Genomic DNA, 24,385 nt, shown 5'->3' on the forward strand with positions numbered 1-24,385 from the left:
ACTGCCATAGTATGATGTCTTAAAGATGGAGGAATAGATAATATTTTGTCACTCGTCTGAACTGTGAATGAAGACCAAACAATTCATAGATTAATCAAAAAAAACAACATATTACTTAATACAGATAGGAGAGAAAACTTATTGTATTGTATATGTGAATGCTGCAGGTGAGGATTGATGTGTAAATAAATTACTGAAGATGTTTTAACCCTAGAAATTTTGGGGATTTGTGGCAGTCGTGAACAACACTAATGCTGAAACTAACATAAAGACAGAAACTGACACAAAAATCCGGACAGATACATGTCCAAAAACAAGCCAATTTAAGAAATGTAGACTTTAATTCGCCATGAGTAAATATTGAATGCGTTCTTTCCAACTCTAGTGAGGCCCATGAACGCATCTCACGTTCGAGCGGGAAACGCTCGCTAGCTCGGTCAGCTAATCTCAGTCTGAACCCCGTTGTTGTGTACGGTCAGGCCACTTAGCCACGAAAGCCAACTACGGTAGCATAAGTAAAGGGTGAGATAATGTCAACGGGGAAAAAAACAATGAAGAGAAAACACATGGACGAAAAAGACATCAACTGTTTTGATTTCAACGAGGAAAAGGACAAGAAAGAGATGAGCGGCTCAGACAACTACGTCACAGGTGAGGGAGCGTTGCTAAGCTAACGTGTTAGTTTTACACCTGTGTGATTAATTATATGCAGAAGCTGCTGCAGTATTATAACGTTATAAATGTATTGTTAAAATGATATATGTTTCACATAAAAAAATCATACATTATTTTTAAAACTACATGTTTCATGTTATGAAATTATAGTTTATTGTTAAAATAAATGTTTCACTTGATCAAAAAGATAGTTCAGTTTAGTCTAAAAGCTAGCATGTGCACATGAACAGGTGAATTATATCAATTATATACATATATACAGTACTGTGCAAAAGTTTCAGGCACCACCAGCTCTGTTTTTTCTGTCCGTCAAATTCTGTGATCAATGGAATTTGGAATGAAGTGATGTGACTTATATAAGACTTAAAGCTGGTCTTATATATTAGCCAGCTGTCAATGAGTTTAATATGGGTTTAACTCATGCATGTCTTGAGTAAACCTGAGGTAATAGTTTTTTACACCAGATATTTCTTTAAATGGAATAGTAGGACAAACACAGGATTTACCAGTAACATTAATTAAGGTTCCACTCCAGTATTAACAGAACAAGTATGTACAACTTGAACAATAACACATTATTGTTCAAGTGTAAGGGTAGATCAAGCTACATACTTGACACCTGTAGAGGATGTTTTTTTTGTCTTTTTTAAAAACAAAAAACTGCATACATATTTTCTGGATGTGTTCCAGTAAATAGAAATAGAAATAATTATCCTGTATTGTTGTTATAGCATTGTTAAAACAACAAATCTAATGGTGGCCTAAGGCTTCTGCGCAGTACTGTAGTATTTATGTATACACGCACACACACACACACACACACACACACATTTCTTTTAAAGTTTTATCATTGTTTCTAAGATGAAACTGTGGACAAGTCATCAAAGAGACCTGTGGCTGAATGTACAGTGGAGGAGTCCGTCACTGCTGTCGGGTACTCTTTCTCTACGTCATTTACAGATTCTGCAAACATTTATGTAACATTTGTACTCGGATCCTCAAAATATTCCCACGGGTGAAACTATAAAGTTATTCTCAACATAACATCTCTTATTTTAATGTTAAAGTAAAATTACTTTGTGTACTTGATGTATGACAGTAAAACAATTGTTTTATAGCTTTGGTACCATAGCGTTATGTTCAAGTACCACAGTGAACATACAATATAGTAGTAGTTATATACAGTTAAAGTATACCTCATGTAGTCAAAGTGCAACAGTTATAGTACCTCATGTAGAATCATTTAGTTTTGTGAACATTCAAACATTCAAATGTCATCATTTCAAGGTTTTTTAGACATTTTTTCCCACAGTGAAGTCACGTCTCTCTCTCTCTCCCTGTGCCTCTGCAGCAACGAGGTTCATTCGATGCTGGAGCGATTTGGAGGTGAGGTGAAACGGTTTGGAAAGCTCCGCCCCCTTTTCTCACTGTGTTTAAAAACTGGAACCGCTCTGCTGTCTGCTCCGCTTCCAGCCGACATCAGCAAAGTGATGCAGGCCAAGAAGAAACGTCTAGAGAACCTCACCAAGAACTACATGAAGGGAAGTCAACAGAAACTGGAGCAGCTGTGGAACAACCACCACAGCCAGAGGTGACACCGTTTATCCCCCACCACTTGCAATTTCAGTAAAAAAAAATCACAGCTTTTCTTGGGACAGTGATGCCTAGTTGCCGGTTGTGGCCCCCTAGTGGGCTGTGACGGTACTACAGGTGGGCCATGAAAGGTCAATAAATACAAAAATGAATTGTCATCATCATCTACCGCTTTATCCTCCACCAGAGGGTCGCGGGGGGTGCTGTGCCAATCTCAGCTACGGGCGATAGGCGGGGTACACCCTGGACAGTTCGCCAGTCCATCGCAGGGCCACACACAGATAGAGACAAACAACAATTCACTCTCGCACTCACTCCTATGGTCAAGTCGAGTGTCCAATTTACCTATCCCCACATTGCATGTTTTTGGACTGTGGGAGGAAGCCGGAGAACCCGGAGAGAACCCACGCACACACGGGGAGAACATGCAAACTCCATGCAGAAAGGCCCTTTCTCGAACCCGGGTCTTCTCGCTGCAAGGCGAGAGTGCTAACCACTACACCAGTTTGGTAATTCATTTTTTTGTAGACGCTGTCCTCCTATAAAATATAAATATTGTGACATTTTATGTGTAAGTGCACAGTGTCAGTTGGTCATTTCAGTATTTGCATTCAATGTTCATTTGTTTATTTAAATTGTTATTTATGTTGGTGGATAAATATGCACTTTTTTGTGAAGCTAAACCTCTTATCACATGTGTCATGGAGCCCAGCTGTAATAACCACAAGTCGAGTGGATTGATTATTAATCCAAAAGCACTGGATGTTTGTAGCCCCATGTCCCAAAACATGGGAATTATCAATCCTAGTCTTGCATGTTGATCAGAGTTGTGATTTAAGGTTTGGGTGTGGACCTCAGAAGATGTATTTTTTTTTTTAGATTTCAAAGTGGGCCCCGGCACTGTAGAAGTAGAATCACTAACCTTCATCTAGAAGATAGGCCTTTTCTGACATTTGTAAACCACTCACTCTCCCACACTAAAGTCTATAGAGAAAATCAGTGATTTAATCTCATGGGGACACAGGGGCTGCTGGTTTACTGCTGCCTCCTGTGGTGAGGTTGTGTCACTGAGTTAATTAAATCATTATAAATTGTGTCAAATCCCAAAGTCACACATTTACGCTTACCAATAGGGGCAGCAGTGGATCAAGAACACTTTAAAATCACTGATTTTCTGTGTGGGCTTTGTGGCAAAAAAAACCCTCAGTTTCCTGTTGGAGAAGGCTGTCTAACAGTGAGATAAAGCAGCAAACATATTCTTTAGATATTATAGGAATAAGCAGTTTCGGCTTTATCAGATTAGACTTTTCTATAAGTGGCTAAAACCGCTTTGTTTGTGTGTCAAGCCATGTTTTTAATGAAAGTGACCCTACCTATATAAGTTACAGCTCATCTGTAACTTGTATAGGTAGGGTCGCTTTAAGAATGAATGAGCATATGGACACAATGTATATATGTATTCCATTATTTTGCCATTATTTGATCTTGCTGTTTGTGTCGCTATGGTAACACTGTGTCTACAGGCAGAAGATCACTCAACAGTACAGTCAACAGGTGAACACAGCACTCCAGCAGTGGGAGACTGAGGCCCAGAGAGCTGAAGAGCAGGAGGAGAAGCTCAACGTCAGTTCTAACAATAAGTGACATATAGATTTTGATATTATGATAAAGTATCTGTGATGACTTTACCTGGTTATAAAGGCTGTGGCATTGATAACTATCATATTTATTATTTTAAATGTATTTGTAAAACACACTTAATATTATATATATATAATTTAGTCAGTTCCATATATTTTTTTAATCTATATAGATATAAAAAAATACATGGACTTGACTAAATTAATGGGTTTAATATTAGTCACAGAAAGACAAAGGAAAAATTATACATGATTATTGATATGAAATAATTATTAATTAATAATAAAAAAAGATTTTAACCGTTTAAATGAAATGCATTATTACAGCCTGCGATATGTCAGTGAGAAGCAGCAACACTTGTGACAGTGCCACCTAGTGGAAATAGCATGTTTTTTCTCCATACGCGGAGAGTAGAAAAATGTTTTTTTATGGAAGTGAGATGTAAAAGTTGCAGTTTGAATGGGACATTTTTGGCGCTTAACAGTACGAATGTGACTCTTGTTTGTATACAGTGTGTTTTATCTTGACTGCAGAAGCAGAGCTGGAAATAAATAATTAATAATAATCAAATAAAAATACACAATTGTGCCAAAATGTATTTATGAATATGCATGAGCACAGACAAAATTATCACAAAAACAAAGAAGGGAAAGTGCCTAAAAACTGTCCCTAAGGGTTAAAAAGTGACTTTGACACTTTACTACTACAATTTTATTGTTTCTAACATGCGTAAATTTCATTTAACATTAAAAAGCCAAATAAAAGGTAATAATACAAGTCTTTTTTTTCCAATATCCCCTCGCTCTACAAAAAAGTTTCTTAATTCAGGAAATGATGGTGTTCTCAAATGATACATTGTCTGGACAGAATCTGTTCCGGCAGCAGCAGAAAATCCTGCAGCAGGCCAGAGTGATGCAGAGCCAGAAGCTGAAGAAGGTCCGGGAGCTGTACGAGCAGTTTGTCACGGTGAGGACATTCAAACTGAGCCAGAGCTCATGTCCGTCTATGTTCATAGGACTGATTTAAATTTTCCTCATCCATATCAGATTAGATTAGAAGTAAATTTTTATTGTCCTTTGCAGAAGAATGTACCTTCACTTTTTGTGCAGCTGCGAGGAACACACACACTCAAGTACACGAAAACGTGTTATTACGACTAAAATCAAGCTAGTCTTAGTCGGACTTACATACCTGGATATTGCGATTCATAGTCTGATTACCCCTGCATGTATACTTGGGGTGCAACAGTTCAACAAGCCCATGGTTCAGTTTGTATTGTGGTTTTGGGTCACGATTTTCCCAATTGTATATGCTTAGTTGGACTGGAGTCAGACTTCTGTGCACATACCAAAATGTCCTCACAGCCTTTGATCCGGATGCCCTCCTGGATCATATGTGGACGCGACAAACAAGAGCCATGCTCCATCTAATTTGTGTTAATACAATTAATATGTACAGCAGATATGAATTACACAGAACCGCCCATCAACACTGTTGTTTTTCTGTGACCTAAAGGTCAACAGGAAACTGATTCAATACGCTCTAGCCTATAGAGAGATACAGCGCCACCTATAGAGGCAGAGTCAGACATACACGGCCAATAAATACATTTTCTCCTCCGTCTGTATACTTGCAAGTTGTCCAATTGTCTGTGGCCTTAGCTGTATTAGGCTGCACATGTAAACTTACTGACAGATATCAGTTATTGCAATGGGGATGAAACCTTTGCTAAACATGACTTTTATTCACGTGATCGACCTGCAACGGGGGCCAGATGGAAGGAGTATGGAGTCTGAGAGGTTGGGGGTTTGAAGGCCAATGCTCTTGGCAGCATGTGTGTGATTTGTGTTGAGTCTGTTCTTGTTGGGTGTTGGCAGCATATCATTTTACATTTGGAGAATCTGATATAGATTCATAAAATCCTAAGATTTATTTGTTAATATGTGCAATTTCATGTTTGCTGTGTGCAAGTCAAGTCTGCGGATTTGTTCATTATTTGTTGTCATCAGTGTGTTGCTCAAGAGGTCGACTTTGTTTGTCTGTGTCCTCAGTGGACTGAAATGAAAGCCACCGCCTTAACACGTTTATCCCTGTGTCTCAAGTTTCACTCTGAGGCAGAATTCATTGTGTGATCAGCAGAGTGAAAGTGAAAGTTCTGTGCTTGTGTTTCCTTTAGAACATGCAGGAAATGGAGAAGACTCACGAGTCCTTCCTGCAGGGGGCGCAGCAGGAGCTAAAGAAGGAAATGAACACCCTGCAGAAGAAGATCCTCATGGACATGGTGAGTTGTGACTCGTTTCCACCAAGTGCAACGGTCCGGACCGGTACATTTTTATTTGCGCTTCCATTAGGAATAGTACCAAAATATTACCAAAATTCCCTGTAAATGACTTTTCATGGGAATTGATGAGACGGGGTTCCAATAGGTCCTTGAAGTCTTTGAAAGTTTGTGAATTCAAAAAGAAATTCATGGCCCTTGAATGTTTTGAAAATTGCCTTAAATAGTCATGGGTCATTGAAAGTGCTTGAATTTTGCGCCATGGAGAAGTTGATATTGAGGTAAATGTCTCTCTTGTTTGTTACGACGCTACCGACCGTTTCATGACTTGAATTGCTTTATGTACGTAGACTAGGCCTACCCAGAGTCATAATGACTAGCAGTGTTGTCCACCGTTGACGTGAGATTCCGTGCAGAACACTGAGTGAGTAAAGTTAAACCAAGAGCAAGCAAATGACGATGTGATGCCTGGGAAATGAACATTCCAAGATCTCTGTCTCACCAATGGCAAATTACAAAGACTGACTTTGAGCCAAGATCCCAAAAAGAACAATCACTTGTCCAGATGCAGAGCGTGCTGCAAATCAATAAAAGTGGACAAAGCTATCATGGACGAAGATGAGACAAGTTGTCCTCCCATCTTAAGCCTTGTCAGTACATTCTGTGCTTGAATTTGAGGGAAATTGTTCCATGAAAAGTCTTTGAATTTTATGATCCCATATCTCCCAGCCCCGCTGTTAGTGTCACTACATTTGATCATTTAAACAGTTAAAACATCAAACTCTAATTTGGATTATTTGTTTGTCTGTGTGTTTCCACAGCAGCAGCAGGAGATGGCCACTGTCCGAAAATCTCTGCGGTCCATGCTCTTCTAAACGTTTCCTTTGTTCCTCCTTAATGTTCTGTTGTGGTTCTGTTACTGTTCTTGAGCTTGTTATTTATGAATGACAAATAAAGACGTTGTCTGAAATTTAAACTTTTCGATCCTCAGTCAAGTTCGACTGACTTTTGACTCTGTGAGGAACAAATAGAAAGAACAAGACAGCACATATTGGTGGCGCGAGACTCACTGGAAAAAACAACTCTTTAAAGTGCCAAAATAAACGGCATTAAATTAAACATACTACTCGTATATATTAGATTAAATTAGACTTTATTGATCCCAGTTTCAGAGACAGACAAGGGAAGGAAAAAGAAGGCATAAGGTATGTATAATCAGTAAAATTATAAGAAATGTAGAACTGAAATATAAAAAGTATTAACATTAAACAAATAATGAGTGCTGTTTTTCTTTCTCCATTTTCCAAGGGGTCTCAAACTTAAATGACCAGGTGGCCACTGAGCATCCAGTCTGGCCAGTGGAGGGCGGGTCAGGTGAGAAACAAGTCCAACTGTTTGGGGAAAAGCAATTTTTAAGGAGGGGTGGTTTTGCAGAATTTTTGCAGAATTTCAAAATACAATAGACCAATATATAGTTCGCCTCGTAAGATTACACTGCAGCCTTTGCCACCTGTCGGGATCTACTGGACCAATTCTGAAACTTTTTGTGAGTACTTTTCACGTCCACATCCACATTTACAAACATAGGTTCCAGGTTGAAAAATATGAGAATTACCCATTAAATAAGAATTAGTTTCTAGAAACCACTGTGGTGTGTTTCTGTGTGTTTGTGTTTGGTGTCATGCCCAGGGCACTAAAATGCATAGAGCAGGCCCTGGGGCTGTATGTCCGTTACAAATATTTGAATGGACGGAAAAACAGTTTAAGACTTTAGTTAAATATTTGGATAATATAACGTTTACAGGTTTAAAAGTGCAGGTACGTGTTAAACAGTAACTACAGGAACTGTTTTTTGTGTGTGATTCCTAGCTCAAATGTGAAAGATATTGTTATTCTTTTTGTAATTTATATTGCAATTTTTTGTAGTGTTGATTACCACTCAAAACTGCTTTACACTGCAGTTTTTCCATTCATACCCAATCACACTCTATCACTCACATTTTCATACAGCACATTTCTGTCGCTCATCTTGCATACCCAGTCTCACGCTGTCAGGAGCAACGTGGGGTCCAAAATTCCGCTGCCCAGTTACTCACCTGCTCCAGACACCACATTTACCCCCATCCTCCAACAGCTCCCTGTCCAATTCCGTATTCAGTACAATCTTCCTCGTCACCTACAAAGCCCTCAATAAGATTACCTCAACCACCATTCAACGATCTGCTGATTCCAACCTCCTGACCCCCATCACCAGAACCAAGCACTGAACCGTGGAGACAGAGCCTTCTCCGCCGCTGGCCCTACCCTCTGGAACTTCCTGCCACTACACATCCAGAACTCTGACTCACTACAGACTCTCAAACTGGCATTTCCATAGTTTTAAAATTCATTACTTCATTTTATTTATTTATGAACTACCGACCACCTTCCTTTTGTTATGGTGTTAAGGTTAAGTGTTCAGGTGAGCAGAGCCAGGAATTGAACTGACAACCTTTGGTGTGTGTGTGTGCGAGTGTGTGCATGCACAGGGGGTTGGGGGGCCTGGTTTATCTTGGACACTGTCTTAACAGACAGATGAATCAGCCACGCCTACTCTGACATGCACATAACTTGAGCACTCTTTAACATCAGGCACATTTAGCTCTTTGCAGGACAGAGAGGGAGCAATGAATAGCAGGAAGTGGTTTCCAGCACTGAAGCTGGTGGCTTTACTGTGCTGCCTCAGTCTGCAGCCTGTTGAAACGGGAAAGGTGCTGGTCGTGCCGGGGCATGGAAGCCACTGGCGCAGCATGAAGTTACTGGTGAAAGAGCTCACCCACAGGGGTCATGACATGTTGGTGCTGGTGCCCGGAACCAATCTAATACATGATTTAGAGCAATTCAAGACTGAGATCTATCCAGTGGAATATACCCAAGGTGAAGTGGATGGAGTCGTGGAAGAGCTGATTGATAGAATCTTCCTCGAGTTACCAAAGTTCACGTCCATGTTAATGACGGCGCAGCTGTTTGTTAACATTACTCATTACGCCATTAGAGGTTGTGAAAGTTTGCTTAACAACCAGCAGCTAATGAGTCGATTAAGAGAGACCAGCTTCGATCTGATACTTACAGACCCCCTCGACCCCTGTGGCTCCATACTGGCTCGTGTCTTTTCCATTCCAACTGTGTACTTCCTGCGTGGACTTCCATGTCTGTTAGAATACAGTGTAAACCAGTGTCCCAGTCCTCCCTCTTTTGTTCCTTCGTTGCTCTCTGGAAATATAGATGTCATGAACTTCCCAGAGAGAGTCAAAAATGTGCTTCTGTCTGTTGTGGATCATTTTGGATGCAGATTATTTCTTGGCCACTATGATGAAATGGTGAGCAGGTATTTTGGAGAGGACATGACCTACAAGGATCTTATTAGCCATGGTGATATCTGGTTATTGAGAAATGACTTTGTTTTTGAATGGCCCAGACCTGTCATGCCAAACATGGTCTTCATTGGAGGTATCAACTGTGCTAAGAGTGCTCCTCTGCCACCAGTGAGTATGGAAAGCATAATCCAGAATAAATAAGCAGGCAATACACCTGGATTCATGTTTAGACAATCACATAAATGCTTTTTCTTGAGTTGATTTGAAAGCAAACAGTTGGAAAGTACAGAGAATATCCACAAATGATTAGTTAAAGTTGATGCTCAATGTGACAACATGGCTATTATATGTGTTATATAGTTTTTATAGATGTGTTTGAGAGTGACACTTTTGATATACATGGGGCTTCTGGGGCCACTGGGATTGGCTGTATGTGGTTATATATGCTTAAAGAGTTTCAGCAAAACACACCAAAATGCTATCATGAAGTGTTAAATGTGAGGAGATTCTTGCTGCTTGATGTCTGGAGTGTGTGAGGGTGGTGCAGGACATGCAGTATAAATATATATATATGTATGTATATATATATATATTTATACATATAAACTCTAGACTCTGTTTGAGTGAATGTTTGTGTCTTCTCCAACCCCCCAAAGGACTTGTCAGAGTTTGTGGACGGCTCAAGTGATGATGGATTTATAGTCTTCACCCTGGGATCAATGGTGCCCAAACTGCCCGTGGAGAAGGCTCAACAGTTCCTTGATGTCTTTGGACAAATTCCTCAAAGGGTAACAATAAAGCATTCAATTAAATGTAATTGTGGTTGCATTTAAAATGTGAGAAATGGGTTAAGAGGCTATTATTGATGTTTCAGGTTGTGTGGAGATATACTGGAGTACCACTTTTGAATGTGCCCGAGAACATCAAGCTCATGAAGTGGCTACCGCAGAACGATCTCTTAGGTAACATTATTTACCCACATCTCAGGCTTCAACTGCCTCATCGTCACATTGCTGTGTGCATCCTCTATCTATTGCTGTGACTGTCTTTATGTGTGTGGAAGCGGCTGATTTAGCGATAAATCTCTTGCATCTCTTTTCATTTCCACATGACACATTGGTGCTCTCAGAAAGGCAAGTTTGAAAACTGTTAAGTGGGATCAAAGTTGTCCTTTCTTCAATAAGGTTCTTCAGCACAGTTCAAAGTCCCTTCAATGCAATTCGATGTTGTTCATCATAGTTCCTTCAACACAGTTCAAAACAGTGCCATTTTATGTTCCTTCAATGAAGTTCAGTTCCTCCAACACAATTCACCGTTCCTTCAATGCAGTTCAATGTATTCAAAGTTCCTTCAACACATTTCAATATGTTCAAAGTTCCTTTAACATAGTACAAAGTTCCTTTAATGCAGTTCAAGGTTCTTTAAAGGGGACATATTATACCCTATTTCCCCCATTAAAAAAGTTCCCTGTTGTCCTAATAAACATGTCAGTGACATGCTTTGGTCAAAATACCATAAGGATGAAGCACCATAGCAGTTTAATAACCCTGTTAGTGGCAGTTTATGCAGCTTGCTGCGCGCCACTGGCGATTGCCACCGCTGATCGCTGCATAAACAGCTGCTGTATGTGACTGTATCAGACTGAGTCTGGGCTCCGGTCATGGAGGACGTACTGAACAAATATGTTTAATTAGGACGTGTCAGAATGGTCAGTTATGAGCTCTATGTGACCTTTTCTTAACAATGTGTGTGTTTGTATGTCAGTGAAATACGGTCGCTGACTAAATACGGTGACCGCTGGCCGCAGTCTGATGTGAAGTGGTGCGAACACACGAACACACGTTTGCTGACTTTATCATCGGCACATTAGCTTCATATATAAAATCCTCTGTAAAACACTGTGCTCCACTGTGCAGCCACCAACAGCACACTTGTCCCTCCGCGTTGACATAATACCGCTGTTCCTCCCTCGCCTGGACAAGGTGGAGCTAAGGTGGAGCTAAGGTGGAGCTCTCCAAGTAAACTTACTGGTGGGTGGTAACATTTGCGGTGAAATGCGCATGCTGCCGTGATAAGCGCAGGGAATTCAACATGGAGTGTTTTATCGCCTATACTTACACTAAGGGAGAACACGAAAAAAGGACTGAGTATTCTTTTTCCACACTTTGGCGACTGGTAGGGCCTCCAGAGTCCCAAATATAAGTATTGAAATGGTTTTGCCATTTGTTTTGCATAATATGTCCCCTTTAATGTAGTTTAAGTTCCTTTAACGCATTTCAAAGTTCCTCATTGCTGTTCAATTTAGTTCATAGTTCCTTCAATGCAGTTCAAAGTTCCTTCAACACAGTTAAGTCCTGTGATGATTCTCATCAAAGGGCAGATGGGAGCACAGATAGAAGGACAGACAGATGTTCCTTGAATTATTAGAGAAATTATGCAGTTTCTAAAAGCGTTAGTCAACCTTTTCATGACAACTTCAATACAACTTTAAATAAATATTTCTTCTTTTAGATTAGGGTTAGTTTTGAATCTGTGTTTACATAGAAGTCATGTTTGCTCCTCAGCCCATTCCAAGGCTAAACTCTTCATCACTCACGGAGGCTCCCATGGAATCTACGAGTCCATCTGCAATGCTGTACCCATGCTGATACTTCCACTGTTCTGGGACCAGGAAGACAACATGCTTCGCATGGTGACACGTGGTGTTGCAGAGACGCTCAATATACATGATGTGACCACAGACAAACTATTGGCAGCAGTAAATAAAATCATCCGTGATAAAAGGTAAGGGAAGTAGATGATAATTGATGACAATGTGGTATGGATATATATTTCCTTTATTTTTTATATTTGTTGCTATTTGGACATCTATTAGGTGTAGCTTCCCTTGTCTAAAATATGAAATGGTATCTTTTTTTTAACTTGGATTTACATATCCTGTGCATACTAGACGCAGTATAGCCATTTCTAACATTAGGATTCACCAGCGCTCTTAAATGAGAGTAAAATCCCTGCATAGTTCTCCTTTAACTTGTAAAAGTATTTTCCCTCCTTTCAGCTACAAAGAGAGGATAGTGGAGCTGTCTCACATACACCTGGATCGTCCCCTTCAGCCGATGGAACAGGCTGTCTTCTGGACCGAGTTTGTCATCAGGCACAAAGGGGCTGCACATCTGAGAGTCGCTGCCCACCAGCTGACCTGGGTTCAGTACCACAGCCTGGACATCATCGGCTGTTTGATCGTCGCTCTCATGACCGCTCTGTGGGTGACCCTGAAATGCTGCTTGTTCTGCGTGTGCTACAAAAGAGGACGTGCAAAGACGAAATCAGAGTAGTGACATACTTCCGGTGTTATAAAGTCTGTGATGAAGTAAGTGATGTAGGTTGATGCAGTGGGCAGTTTGTCCTTTTCCTCATCCAGAGGCAATCATTCTATGATTAAAATCACTATCAGTATAATTGTGTATGTTTTTTCTTAACACATTTTGCCTTGCCTTGATGGCCAGCTGCCTTAATCTGGAACAAAGGAGGATTCTTGTAATGTACTTGACAAGAGATAATGATAGACTGAATAAAAAAAAGAAATACTACCTTCCATAAAAAAACACACATCGCTCCAAGAAACAAAGACGTTAACGATTAAACACATTTGTAAGGTGGGTGACTTTGACATTGTAAAAGGAAAAGTTACGCATAGTGGAAGTTGTCAAGCTGTCGTTGTGACACGTTGCTTCTTACATCTTTCAGAGAAAGTTCCGCCCAAGGTGATTCACAAACAAAACCTTTTAATTTGCAAACAAAACTATAGGATTCACAAACAGAACTCCAGACGGATTTTGAGGCCCATTGAGAACTCTAGCTGAGGCAGGTCAACATTTATAAAATGCATTACAAATAAAGCTGCAACTGACAATTATTTTCATCATTGATTAATCTGGTGATTAATCATTTGGTCCATAAAATATCAGAAAACCTTAAAAAATGTTAATCGGTGTTTGTCAAACCTGGAAATGATGATGTTCTCAAATGTCTTGTTTTTTCCACAAACCAAAATGATTAACTTAATGAATTCTTTGTGATCCAGAGCAAAGAAATTAATACTCCCATTTAAGAAGCTTAATAAGTCATGATGTTTTAAACCTGAAAAGAACTTCAAACAGATTATCAAAATAGTTGACAATTTGATAATTGATTAATAATCGATTAACTGTTTCAGCTCTAATTACAAATAAAATAGAAATACTTTATTCATCCCCGAGGGGAAATTGTTTTGACGCAGCAGCAATACAATACAATTTTTTTTTTTTTTTTAAACATAAAACATTCAACAGTGAAACATTATGCTAGTAGAGATACAGTAACATTGTTTGATAAGAAGTGAGGGAGTAGTCAGCATGCTCCTGAGGTCAACTGTGTCAACCACTGTCAGAACTTATGGGCCAATGTGTTGTTATAGTACAGTAAAAATCAAAGTATTAAAATCAGCTCGATTGATTGCGCTTGTATTAGTAACGTCTTATTCTGAAAACCGGAACTGATCTCGGTGATTCTCAGTCGACTTCCGGCATTCACCGTAAACTCGACTACACGGGCGAACTGCGGATGGCTTGACCGCGCGAAGACGAATGACGCAGTGTCTGGCTTCAGAGTAACCCTCTTACTCCCATTAAAAAGAACATAAATGTCAATTATTACGTCCTATAGTTTTTCGTTGTCCCAACACTAGCTTACGCTTCCATCCCGATCACAGGTAGTCTTCTTCTTCTTGTCTTTTCCGTTAACAGATCACTTCCGGGTCACGTAACTTTTATTTATCAAAATTGGATTAAACGGGAAACGCTCGTTATCCGTTTTTTCCGAAATTGGAAAAACGGGTCATTATCTGTTTTTTATTTTGATTTTGTAAACGAATATTGAGAAAACAAGTCGTTTTTTTATTTCTGGTTTTATTTTGAAAAACAAATGAACGAATGATACGCGGATTCAAAGTACGTATAGCGCTGAATGTGACTTTAATTTATAAAAAAAATGTTTTTTTAAATAGCGAGACATAAAACAGTACAATGTGTATAATAGCAGCCGTACAACAAAAGTACTTCGACAAAAATACACATAATATACAGATATTGGAGTCCAGGCAAAAGTAGAAAAGTATTTTTTTAAAGAAGGATTCTAGATTGTAGCCAGATAAATATGAAGGACTGAGACCATTAGTCTATACATGAGTATAGAGTTATATGCTCTGATGTGAACATGAGCACATATAATCTACGATAAATCCAGTCCCTGAGTGCATGTGAAATTTGTTGTACATTCTGTAAAATGAAAATAAACTCTAATCTAAACCTAATCTCTCTCTCTCTCTCTTTCTCTCTCTTTCTCTCTCTGGCAGTCTTTGAATTCTTACAGGGGGAGGAGTTAAAGTTAAACTCTTCCGTGTCATTGTTTAGATTCTATTTCACCTGCGAAGCGGAAGGACAAAAAGGTGAGTGTTCATGTGATGATGATATTTGATTATATGTGAGGGAAAGCACGCTGATCTATAGAACATCTGCCATGTCAGTGCTGACGTCACATGACCGCTGTCACATGATGCAGATCTGCGGAAGCTCCGCTCGAACTCGTCGTCGTCTCTGTTTTCTTGTCAAAAGCCGCAGGTTCGCGTTAATATGGCGCTTTTAGAAGCATGGAAGTAGCGCTCGGCCTCGCCTCGCTCACGCTCGCGAAGCTTTTACGGTTTTCTGGACTTGTGAGCTCGCGGGATGAGCTGAAGGTGAAGAAGATGGAGGAGAAAGCGTTAGAGGTTTACGGTGAGTTCAAACCAACAGGCCCGGTGAACACCACGCTAAACCAAACTGTTCAAAAATGGTTTTTAAATGAGTTTTTGGTGAAGGCTGGGATCAGGGCCGGCTCTACCTAATTTTGTGCCCTAGGCGAGATTGCTCTCCGGATCGCCTACGCCAAGAGCCGGCCCTGGCTGGGATCATTCTCTGCTCACAACATCACAGTAAACGGTCTCTAATAACACAAGATTAATATAAACGTTACGTTTGAGGAAGGGCTCTCTCATGACGTCACGTGCCGAAGTGTAGAGTTGTGACAACACGTTATTACGCAAAATTTAATTAAGTTGACGATTTTCTGAATGGGGTTTGGTTGTAGACACGAACTCGGATCATACTAAACCAGTTACTTCCTGAATGGAGTTTGGTTCAGCACTTGGTTTTCTTAATACTAGGATTGTATTGTCTCTGCTACTAAACTTAGATTTCGGTGTGATTGCATTAGCATGGCTAATTGGGTTTGCTAGTGGTTTTAAAGTAAAATACATGACTTTTTATATGGTTAATTTGTTTTTTTATAGACCAATCACTGACTCTTAGCCGTGTTTATTGGTGACACCTCTTGTTTGTCGTCCTCTATCAGATGTAATTCGATCGATTCGCGACCCGGAGAAGCCCAACACCCTGGAGGAGCTGGAGGTGGTGACGGAGAACTGTGTGGAGGTCCAGGAGCTCGGAGAAGACGAGTACCTGATCGTTATCAAGTTTTCCCCAACCGTCCCTCACTGCTCTCTGGCGACGCTGATCGGTGAGTCCCTCGCCTGGTTTTAATCTGAACTAACAGAATCAGAACGTTGGGAGTTTCTCTTCAAGTGTGGTTGTGTGACGTATTGTTGTACCGTTATCTCCTCAGTGTAGCTGCTGCTCTAACTGACAGCTTGTCCACACACGCACACAGAGGTTCGCGCAGCTATCCTTTTGAGGACATTGCATTGACTTCCATTCATTTGGACAGAATAAACAAAGCCCTGTCCCCATCCTTAACCTAACCAGTCAAACCTTGACTAGAAATGAGGTTCTGCCAGGTCCAGGACCAGGTTTTCAGTGACAGAAAAGGTTCTCAATAGATAACACAGTGACAGAAGAAAATGTAGGGTGACTTCCTGATGGAAGCAGAGATCAAAGTCCACACTGTTTTCTTAATAATGTGTCACTCACAAAAGAAAAAAAGCTCAGTAAACCACTCACTCAACACCAAACAACACAGGGACACAGGAGCTGCTGGTCCTCTGCTGCCTCGTGTGGTCACAACTCCTGTGTGCTGTGTTGTTAAAATCACTGATTTTCTCTATGGCAGTGGTCCCCAACCCCCGGGCCACGGACCAGTACTGGTCCGTTGGTCAATTGGTACCGGGCTGCACAGAAAGAATACATAACTTACACTGTTTCCGTTTTATTTATTATCCGATTCTGAACGATGTTTTATTTTGAAAAATGACCGGATTCTCTCGCCACATCCGTCTATGACTCACTCTTGACTCATGTCAAGATGCTTGTCTCGGTCACAAGAAGATCTACCGCAAATGACGGCGGCCTTGAAAGTATGTTTGAGACAATAAAGTCATGACAGACTACAACAGCAACACCCTATCTGTGAGAAGCAGGGTGAGCGGCTGCTGCTGATGCTGTGGCTGCTGCTACTGCTGCTGATGCTGCTGCTGATGCTGCTGATGCTGATGCCGCTGCTGCCGCTGCTATAAAGTTGCATACACAGTGGATTCACGTTTATTATTATATTTAGAAAATGCCAGTCGTATCATATTCTTTTGTTGTATTTATCCACCACACATTAAAGGTCGGTCCGTGGTGTAAAAAAGGTTGGGGACCGCTGCTCTATGGTGTTTGGTGTTTGGTGTGGGAGAGTGAGTGATAGTGGGTGAAACTCACGTTAACCAGTCCCTCGTATCTGACGTGTTGTTTTCTGTGTTCACAGGTCTGTGTTTACAGGTGAAGCTGCAGAGGTGTTTGCCTTTTAAACACAAGGTGAGCTGTCTGTCTGTCTGTCTGTCTGTCTGTCTGTCTGTCTGTCTGTCTGTGCGCGCTTGTGTACTAGGGTGATAGTGATATTTGGACACACATTTTGCCTTTGTGAGGCCACTCACAAACCAGGTGGCAGGTCACGTTGTTTTCCATGACTTCTTAGCTCCTCCTCAAAGTGGGCGGAGTCGTCACAGTAAACTGTGATGACGTGGTTTTCTACGCAACACAAACACAAACGAGTGACTTGTGCAGCAGTTGTTTTGGTGAAAGTGAATCATGAGTTCAGATGAGTGGACAGAATGGTTCAGTCCTTCAGAATCCACCACACTCCTCTGTTCAACACGTTTGCTTTGCTAAATGTCTCAGATTAACACATGTGTTCAGGATTATTAAGTCTTTAATCTACAGTTCAGCTTTGTTCACTTTGATTCTTGTGTCGTACGTCGCGCTCACGACTCTTCAGACGACACTCTCTGACCAATCACTGGGATTTGGGATTATAAATAGATTTTGAAATAAGTAGATTTTGGAATTATTAAAAAAAAAAAACAAACAGTAGAATCAAGACAAGCCTAGAACTCTCCACAAATGTGTGATACGTATGTTAAAGGTCAAGTTTAGGAAGGTTTATTGCCATAAACACCTCATTACACACACAGGACACAGGAGCTGCATTAGAATGACACAGTGTGATGTTGTTTAATGTGTATTTTATCAGCGTCTGTGTTTGCAGCGCGTCCACATTATTCATCACCTTTTGTTGTTCATTTATGTGGAACTGTGTTGTTTTTGTTCTCTGCTGATTTTTTTTATTCTCCGTCTCTTCTCAGCTGGAAATTTACATTTCTGAAGGAACTCATTCAACTGAGGAAGACAGTAAGTGTTTTTCGTTCTTCTTTTATACATATACATATACATATATATATATATATATATATATACATACACATATATATATATATATATATATATATATATACATATATATATACACATATATATATATATATACGTGTGTATATATATATATATATATATACACATATATATATACACACATATATATATATATATATATATATATATATATATATATATGTGTATATATATATATATACACACATATATATACATATGTGTGTATATATATATATGTATATGTACAAGCACGCAGTGAAGACAAAGTTTAGAGGAGAAACAAAGTGGATAAAAATCAGGTGTAACATCATCTGGACGAGAAAAGTCCAAGTTTGGTGGACGTTCAGACAAACTGGAGAAAACTGATTTTTACCCTCTTAACTAAAGACACGTCGAATTGAATCCATGTCAGCTCAAGTCTACGATATCTTAAGAACATGTTTTCTGCTTCATGTTGCCGTGAGATGGACCTTTCCTGCAGGAAACAGACATTTGTAAACCACTCACTCTCCCACACCAAAGTCACTTTGTGTCACTGAGGTTAATCTGAACAAAGGATTTCAAACACCAAAGTCACAAAAGAAGACATTTGAACTTCGTGATGGAGGCAGCAGTGGATCAACAACTCCTGTGGCCTGTGATGCTTAAATCACTCATTTTCTCTCAGTTTTCTGCAGGAAAAGTTTGTCTAACGCTGCGATGAAGCTGTGAACACATTATTAACATGGGGTGGACTTAAGTTGACACAGATTTCAGTTTAAATTCAAACACGTACTGAAGCCAACAAGAGTTCAGGGGGCGTTTCCTTGGAAACTGTGATTATTGTGCTGTCAGCAGAGTCTAACACAGTCTTTGTGTCTCCAGTCAACAAACAGATCAACGATAAGGAGCGAGTGGCCGCCGCCATGGAGAACCCCAACCTGAGAGAGATCGTGGAGCAGTGTGTCACCGAACCTGACGACTGACAGCAGCGTCCACCGACTCCACCGGGAAAGGAAAATGTGTGTGTCCCCCCGCGTGTCCCCCGTGTCTTCACCTGTGTCGTCTGCAGAGAAGACCAAAACACAAACACTGTGAGACGGTTTCTGACGTCCTGTGGGGACCGTTTTCACCGCTTTGAGTTCTAACAGGATTCTTTTTACTGGAGTCGAGTTTTTCTAACTCAAGTCACTGAAAGGACATATTTTTTATTTTACATTTAATAAAGAACTGTGATTTTCCCTAAAACCTGTGTTATTATTATTGTCATTATCATATCATGATTATTGTTATCATTATCATTATCATCATCATCATCATCATCATCATTATTATTATTGTAATAATAATAATGATGATGATCTTTAACTTGTGATGTAGTGATGTAATGACCCGTGTTCACCTGTTAGGGGCGCTCTTGGTCTGAAGTGAAGACAACAGAGTGGAAGTGATGTGGAGTTCTGTGAGGATGCCGATCAAACAGCAGCAAAAGTGAAGCAGCAGCAGTGAAGTGAAGCAGCAGCAGTGAAGTGAAGCAGCAGCAGCAGTGAAGTGAGCAGCAGCAGCAGGAAGCAGCAGCAGCAGTGTGAAGCAGCAGAAGTGAAGCAGCAGCAGCAGTGAAGCAGGCAGCAGTGAAGTGAAGCAAGCAGCAGTAGCAGTAGTGAAGCGGCAGCAGGCAGCAGCAGCAAGTGAAGAAGCAGCAGCAGCAGCAGTGAAGCAGAGCAGTGAAGCAGCAGCAGCAGCAGCAGTGGTGAAGCAGCAGCAGCAGTGAAGCGAAGCAGCAGCAGCAGAAGTGAGCAGAAGCAGCAGCAGTGAAGCAGAAGCAGCAGCAGTGAGTGAAAGCAGCAGCAGCAGAAGTGAAGCAGAAGCAGCAGTGAAGCAGCAGCAGTGAAGCAGCAGCAGTGAAGTGAAGCAGCAGCAGTAGTGAAAAGTGAAGCAAGCAGCAGTGTGAAGCAGCAGCAGTGAAGCAGCAGCAGTGAAGCAGCAGCAGTGAAGCGCAGCAGCAGCAGTGGAAGCAGCAGCAGGAAGTGAAGCAGCAGCAGTGAAGCCAGCAGAAGCAGCAGCAGTGCAGCAGCAGAAGTGAAGCAGCAGCAGTGAAGCAGCAGCAGCAGGCAGTGTGCAGCAGCAGTGAAGTGAAGCAGCAGCAGCAGAAGTGAAGCAGCAGAAGCAGCAGCAGTGAAGCAGCAGCAGTGAAGTGAAGCAGCAGCAGCAGAAGTGCAGCAGCAGCAGAAGCAAAGCAGCAGCAGCAGCAGCAGTGAAGGAAGCAGCGGCAGTGCAGCAGCAGCAGCAGCAGCAGCAGCAGCAGCAGCAGCAGCAGCAGTGAAGTGCAGCAGCAGCAGTGAAGCAGCAGCAGCAGCAGAAGTGAAGCAGCAGCAGCAGGCAGCAGCAGCAGTGAAGCAGCAGCAGCAGCAGAAGTGAAGCAGCAGCAGCAGCAGTGAAGTGAAGCAGCAGCAGCAGCAGCGGTGAAGCAGAAGCAGCAGCAGCAGTGAAGTGAAGCAAGCAGCAGCAGCAGCAGCAGCAGCAGCAGTGAAGTGAAGCAGCAGCAGCAGCAGTGAAGTGAAGCAGCAGCAGCAGTGAAGTGAAGCAGCAGCAGCAGCAGCAGTGAAGTGAAGCAGCAGCAGTGAAGCAGCATTTTTAATTTGAAGACATTCTAAGTGTAGAAGTTAAATGATGATTTCTCTGATAAAGACGTCGTCGTCGTCTGTGAATCCTTCAGACTCGTCTGTTAAAACACGTTTGCTTTGCTAAAAGTTGCAGATTAACATTAATGTTTTCAGGATTATTGAGTCTTTTTAACTTTAATCTACAGTTTATTTTCAGCTGTGTGGATTCATACTGACGTGGTGAACACGGGGCAGATGACGGTGTGATGACCTGAGACCTGCACTCACTTCACCACTGATGAACACATGAATTACACTATCTGTTCATAAAGTTACTGAGAAATGTGATGAACACATGAATTAGAGTGAAATAATCTGGAAACTACTTTTAACACATTGTTATTGTTCCTAATAATGATCATGAGTCTGCACAACTTTATTGATATATGTGTGAGCAACAGAGCCAAAGGGGCGGAGCTCTATCCAGTTCTTATAATACATCCATGACAAGTATCAAGTCTAACGTGAATTTGTTTGAACTTTTGTTCATTTGTTTTGATATTTGTAAAAGTGTTTTGCACTTCCAGGCCACCGTCTTAATCTACAGTTCATCTTTGTTCACTTCTTGAATTCACTTTGATTCGTGTGTCGGACTCGACAGTGACGACACTCAATCACTGGGATTTGGAGGTATTTAAGTACATTTTGGAATTAAAAAGATTTGGGAATTTTAAGTAGATTTTGGGATTATAAATAGATTTTGGAATTTTAAGTAGATTTGGGGATTATGAGTAGATTTTGGAATTATAAATAGATATATATAGATGGGATTATAAACATTTTGGACGACATAGTAAACCATGACTTTGTCTCATTTTGGACGACATACTAAACTATGACTTTTTTGACTAATTTTGGACAACATGCTAAACTATGACTTTTTTAAGTGATTTTGGACGACATACTAAACTATGACTTTTTGACTCGTTTTGGACAACATGCTAAACTATGACTTTTTCACTTACCATTTTGGATCTATTATAGTAAACTATGACTTTGTCTCATTTTTGGACGCATTATTATTAAACTATGACTTTTTGACTCATTTTGGACTTATTATACTAAATCCATGACTTTTTGACTCATTTTGGATCTACATACTTAACTATGACTTTTTGACTCATTTTGACGACATACTAAACTATGTTGTGGATTTATCCTCAAAAGCAGTGACAGTGAGAAGGAAGCGTTCAAAATGAATACCTTTATTTCATTCATTCATTCATTCATACAGTTTAGTACAGAAACGCCACTTTTCCACAGTGGATTTCTTTGGTAACCCTTTATTTTACAGCCCGCTAATTATCCTGGTATTTACTAAGAAACTAGATGGTAACAAGGAATGTTCCAAAATGACTTTATGTAATTACTAAGTTATTACCTAGTAAGAACATGGAAACTAGATGTAATACAATCTATTTACTAAGAAAGCACCCATACAGAATGGATGTAAGTACAGAGTTATAACATACTGCTGTTGGACATCATTGAGTCTCGAGCTTCACACATATCAGACAACATGGAAACATACTAGAAAAGTACATGGTATTTCAATATACATATTAACAAAGTACCAGAAAGAAAGATTAAAGTGAAAAGTTATTACCAAGTAAGTACATGGAAACATACTAGGAAATTAGATGGTAATACAATACACATATTAAGAAAGTATCATAGTCAAGGACAGTCAGTACTAAGTTATTACCTAGTAAGTACCTACAATACATTGGTGACTTCCAGTTACTTACCTTTAAATAGCATTTACTGCCAATCTGGAAGTATTGTGTTCTGGCTTGATGAAGTGCCATGTTCTTTCCCAGTACTAAAATATCACTTTTTGTGTAATTAACATGCACTAGGACAGTAAAATAAAGTCCTGCATATTTTCCTACAAATACAGTACTTTCTTACCAAATAAACATAGTCAACCTTTAGGTGGATCTGTATTAGTAAAGTACCCATACTAATAGGATAGGAAGTTCAAAGCTATTATCTGTTAGGTACATGGAAACATACTGTGAAGATGGTAAAAATATCCTCTTTAGGAAGGTACCCAAATAAATGTTTAGGGAGTACTAAGTTATCACCCCACATGTACAGTACATGGTACTTACTAATAGACACCACAATAGCTACATGTATATACCATAGAAATGCCAACCTTAAAATGGTTGGATTTATTAAACAATCAGTCTTCACTTCTTCATTAAATCAGCCCTTGTTAAAGTCCACACATGTAACTGAACACCAAATATCAAATACATTTAACAATTTTACCGTGTATCATTCGTTCTTTTCATATTCAACTGACATTCCAAAATCGAAAAATGAAAAAACGGTTTGTTATTTCCTTATTCATTTATGAATCTGATTTTTTGTACTTATTATTGCTCAGATCAAAAATAGGAAATGAAATAAAAGATTTGGATTTTGATATTTAATTTGTCCGATTTGTGTGAACCAGAAGTTAACGTTAACATTTAACGTTAGACTTCAAAAGAATACTGAAGATCAATCATGGAGAGTTTCATCTTGTTTTTATAACAGAAGTTCTTCATCGCAGAAGTTCTTCATCGCAGAAGTTCTTCATCGCAGAAGTTCTTTATCGCAGAAGTTCTTTATCGCAGTTAGAAGTTCTTTATGGCAGTTAGATAGAAGTTCTTCATCGCTTTATCATAGAAGTTCTTTGCTCATGACAGTTCTTTATAGCAGTTAGAAGTTCTTTATCAAGCTTTATCGCAGTTAGAAGTTCTTCATTGCAGTTAGAAGTTCTTTATCGCAGTTAGAAGTTTTTTATCACAGAAGTTTTTTATCGCACAAGTTTTTTTATCGCAGTTAGAAGTTCTTTGTCGCAGTTAGAAGTTTTTTATCGTAGTTAGAATTCTTCATCACAGAAGTTATTTTTTTTTCCTAAACATTTTGTTTTTAAATACGATACAGCTTTACTTCTCCACATCACTTAGTACAATATAACGCAGCTGCATGACAGTCACAGAAGAAAATATATAAGACTAGTAGGTTCAGAACTGCAGGGTTTGTGTCCACAGCAATAACAGAAAAAAAAAAGAAATTCACCAAACAAACAAATCAATTATTCACCTCATCTCCCGTTAAATCTAGTTCTTTGAAATAATTCATGAAGGGCGTCCATATGTTCTTAAATGTCTGCTGTTTACCCTTTAATACGTCAGTTATTTGTTCTAATGGTAGAGTGTGCAGCATTTGCTTCATCCATTGATTGATAATTGGTCTGTGAATTGATTTCCATAATAGCTCTGTTAGTGTTTTTGTCTTGTTTAGTTCAGTTAATGTGTTAGTTTAGGTTTAAAGTCACGTTGAGTTCATGTCACTTTTGGTGTGGGTTTGATTTTCACTTCCCCTTTTATTTTGGTAAATGTCATGTCTTCCTGTTGCGTAGTTTCCTAAGTTGTTTTGACACATCTTCCCTAATTCCCTCAT

General features: G+C 39.9%; 4 protein-coding genes across 6 annotated transcripts in view; all 4 read left to right on the plus strand.

The window, feature by feature from the left end:
• The window catches only part of chmp1a (charged multivesicular body protein 1A), a 385,704-nt gene that overhangs the window by 333,134 nt on the left and 28,185 nt on the right, over positions 1-24,385 (plus strand). The window lies entirely within an intron of this gene.
• sycp3 (synaptonemal complex protein 3) lies at positions 431-7,359 on the plus strand. 2 transcript variants are annotated; one of them, XM_044035991.1, is made up of 8 exons: positions 431-651; positions 1,537-1,609; positions 2,027-2,061; positions 2,149-2,266; positions 3,792-3,891; positions 4,777-4,875; positions 6,086-6,190; positions 7,009-7,359. In XM_044035991.1, exons 1-8 carry the CDS (start codon positions 531-533, stop codon positions 7,060-7,062), a joined length of 705 nt encoding a protein of 234 aa, XP_043891926.1. In that variant the 5' UTR covers positions 431-530; the 3' UTR covers positions 7,063-7,359. The 2 variants fall into 2 exon arrangements, with proteins under 2 accessions (XP_043891926.1, XP_043891927.1); XM_044035992.1 differs by having other exon boundaries at positions 7,012-7,359.
• On the plus strand, positions 8,836-13,002 carry LOC122775800 (UDP-glucuronosyltransferase-like). The gene is made up of 5 exons (XM_044035988.1): positions 8,836-9,711; positions 10,200-10,331; positions 10,418-10,505; positions 12,108-12,327; positions 12,602-13,002. The coding sequence occupies exons 1-5, from the start codon at positions 8,854-8,856 to the stop codon at positions 12,876-12,878; spliced, it is 1,575 nt and encodes a 524-aa protein (XP_043891923.1). The 5' UTR covers positions 8,836-8,853; the 3' UTR covers positions 12,879-13,002.
• Positions 15,107-19,511, plus strand: ciao2a (cytosolic iron-sulfur assembly component 2A). The gene is made up of 5 exons (XM_044035997.1): positions 15,107-15,353; positions 15,970-16,134; positions 17,320-17,369; positions 18,197-18,242; positions 19,149-19,511. Exons 1-5 carry the CDS (start codon positions 15,230-15,232, stop codon positions 19,247-19,249), a joined length of 486 nt encoding a protein of 161 aa, XP_043891932.1. The 5' UTR covers positions 15,107-15,229; the 3' UTR covers positions 19,250-19,511.

Source organism: Solea senegalensis, linkage group LG10, assembly GCF_019176455.1.
Source record: "Solea senegalensis isolate Sse05_10M linkage group LG10, IFAPA_SoseM_1, whole genome shotgun sequence".
In the NCBI taxonomy this organism is placed as follows: domain Eukaryota; kingdom Metazoa; phylum Chordata; class Actinopteri; order Pleuronectiformes; family Soleidae; genus Solea; species Solea senegalensis.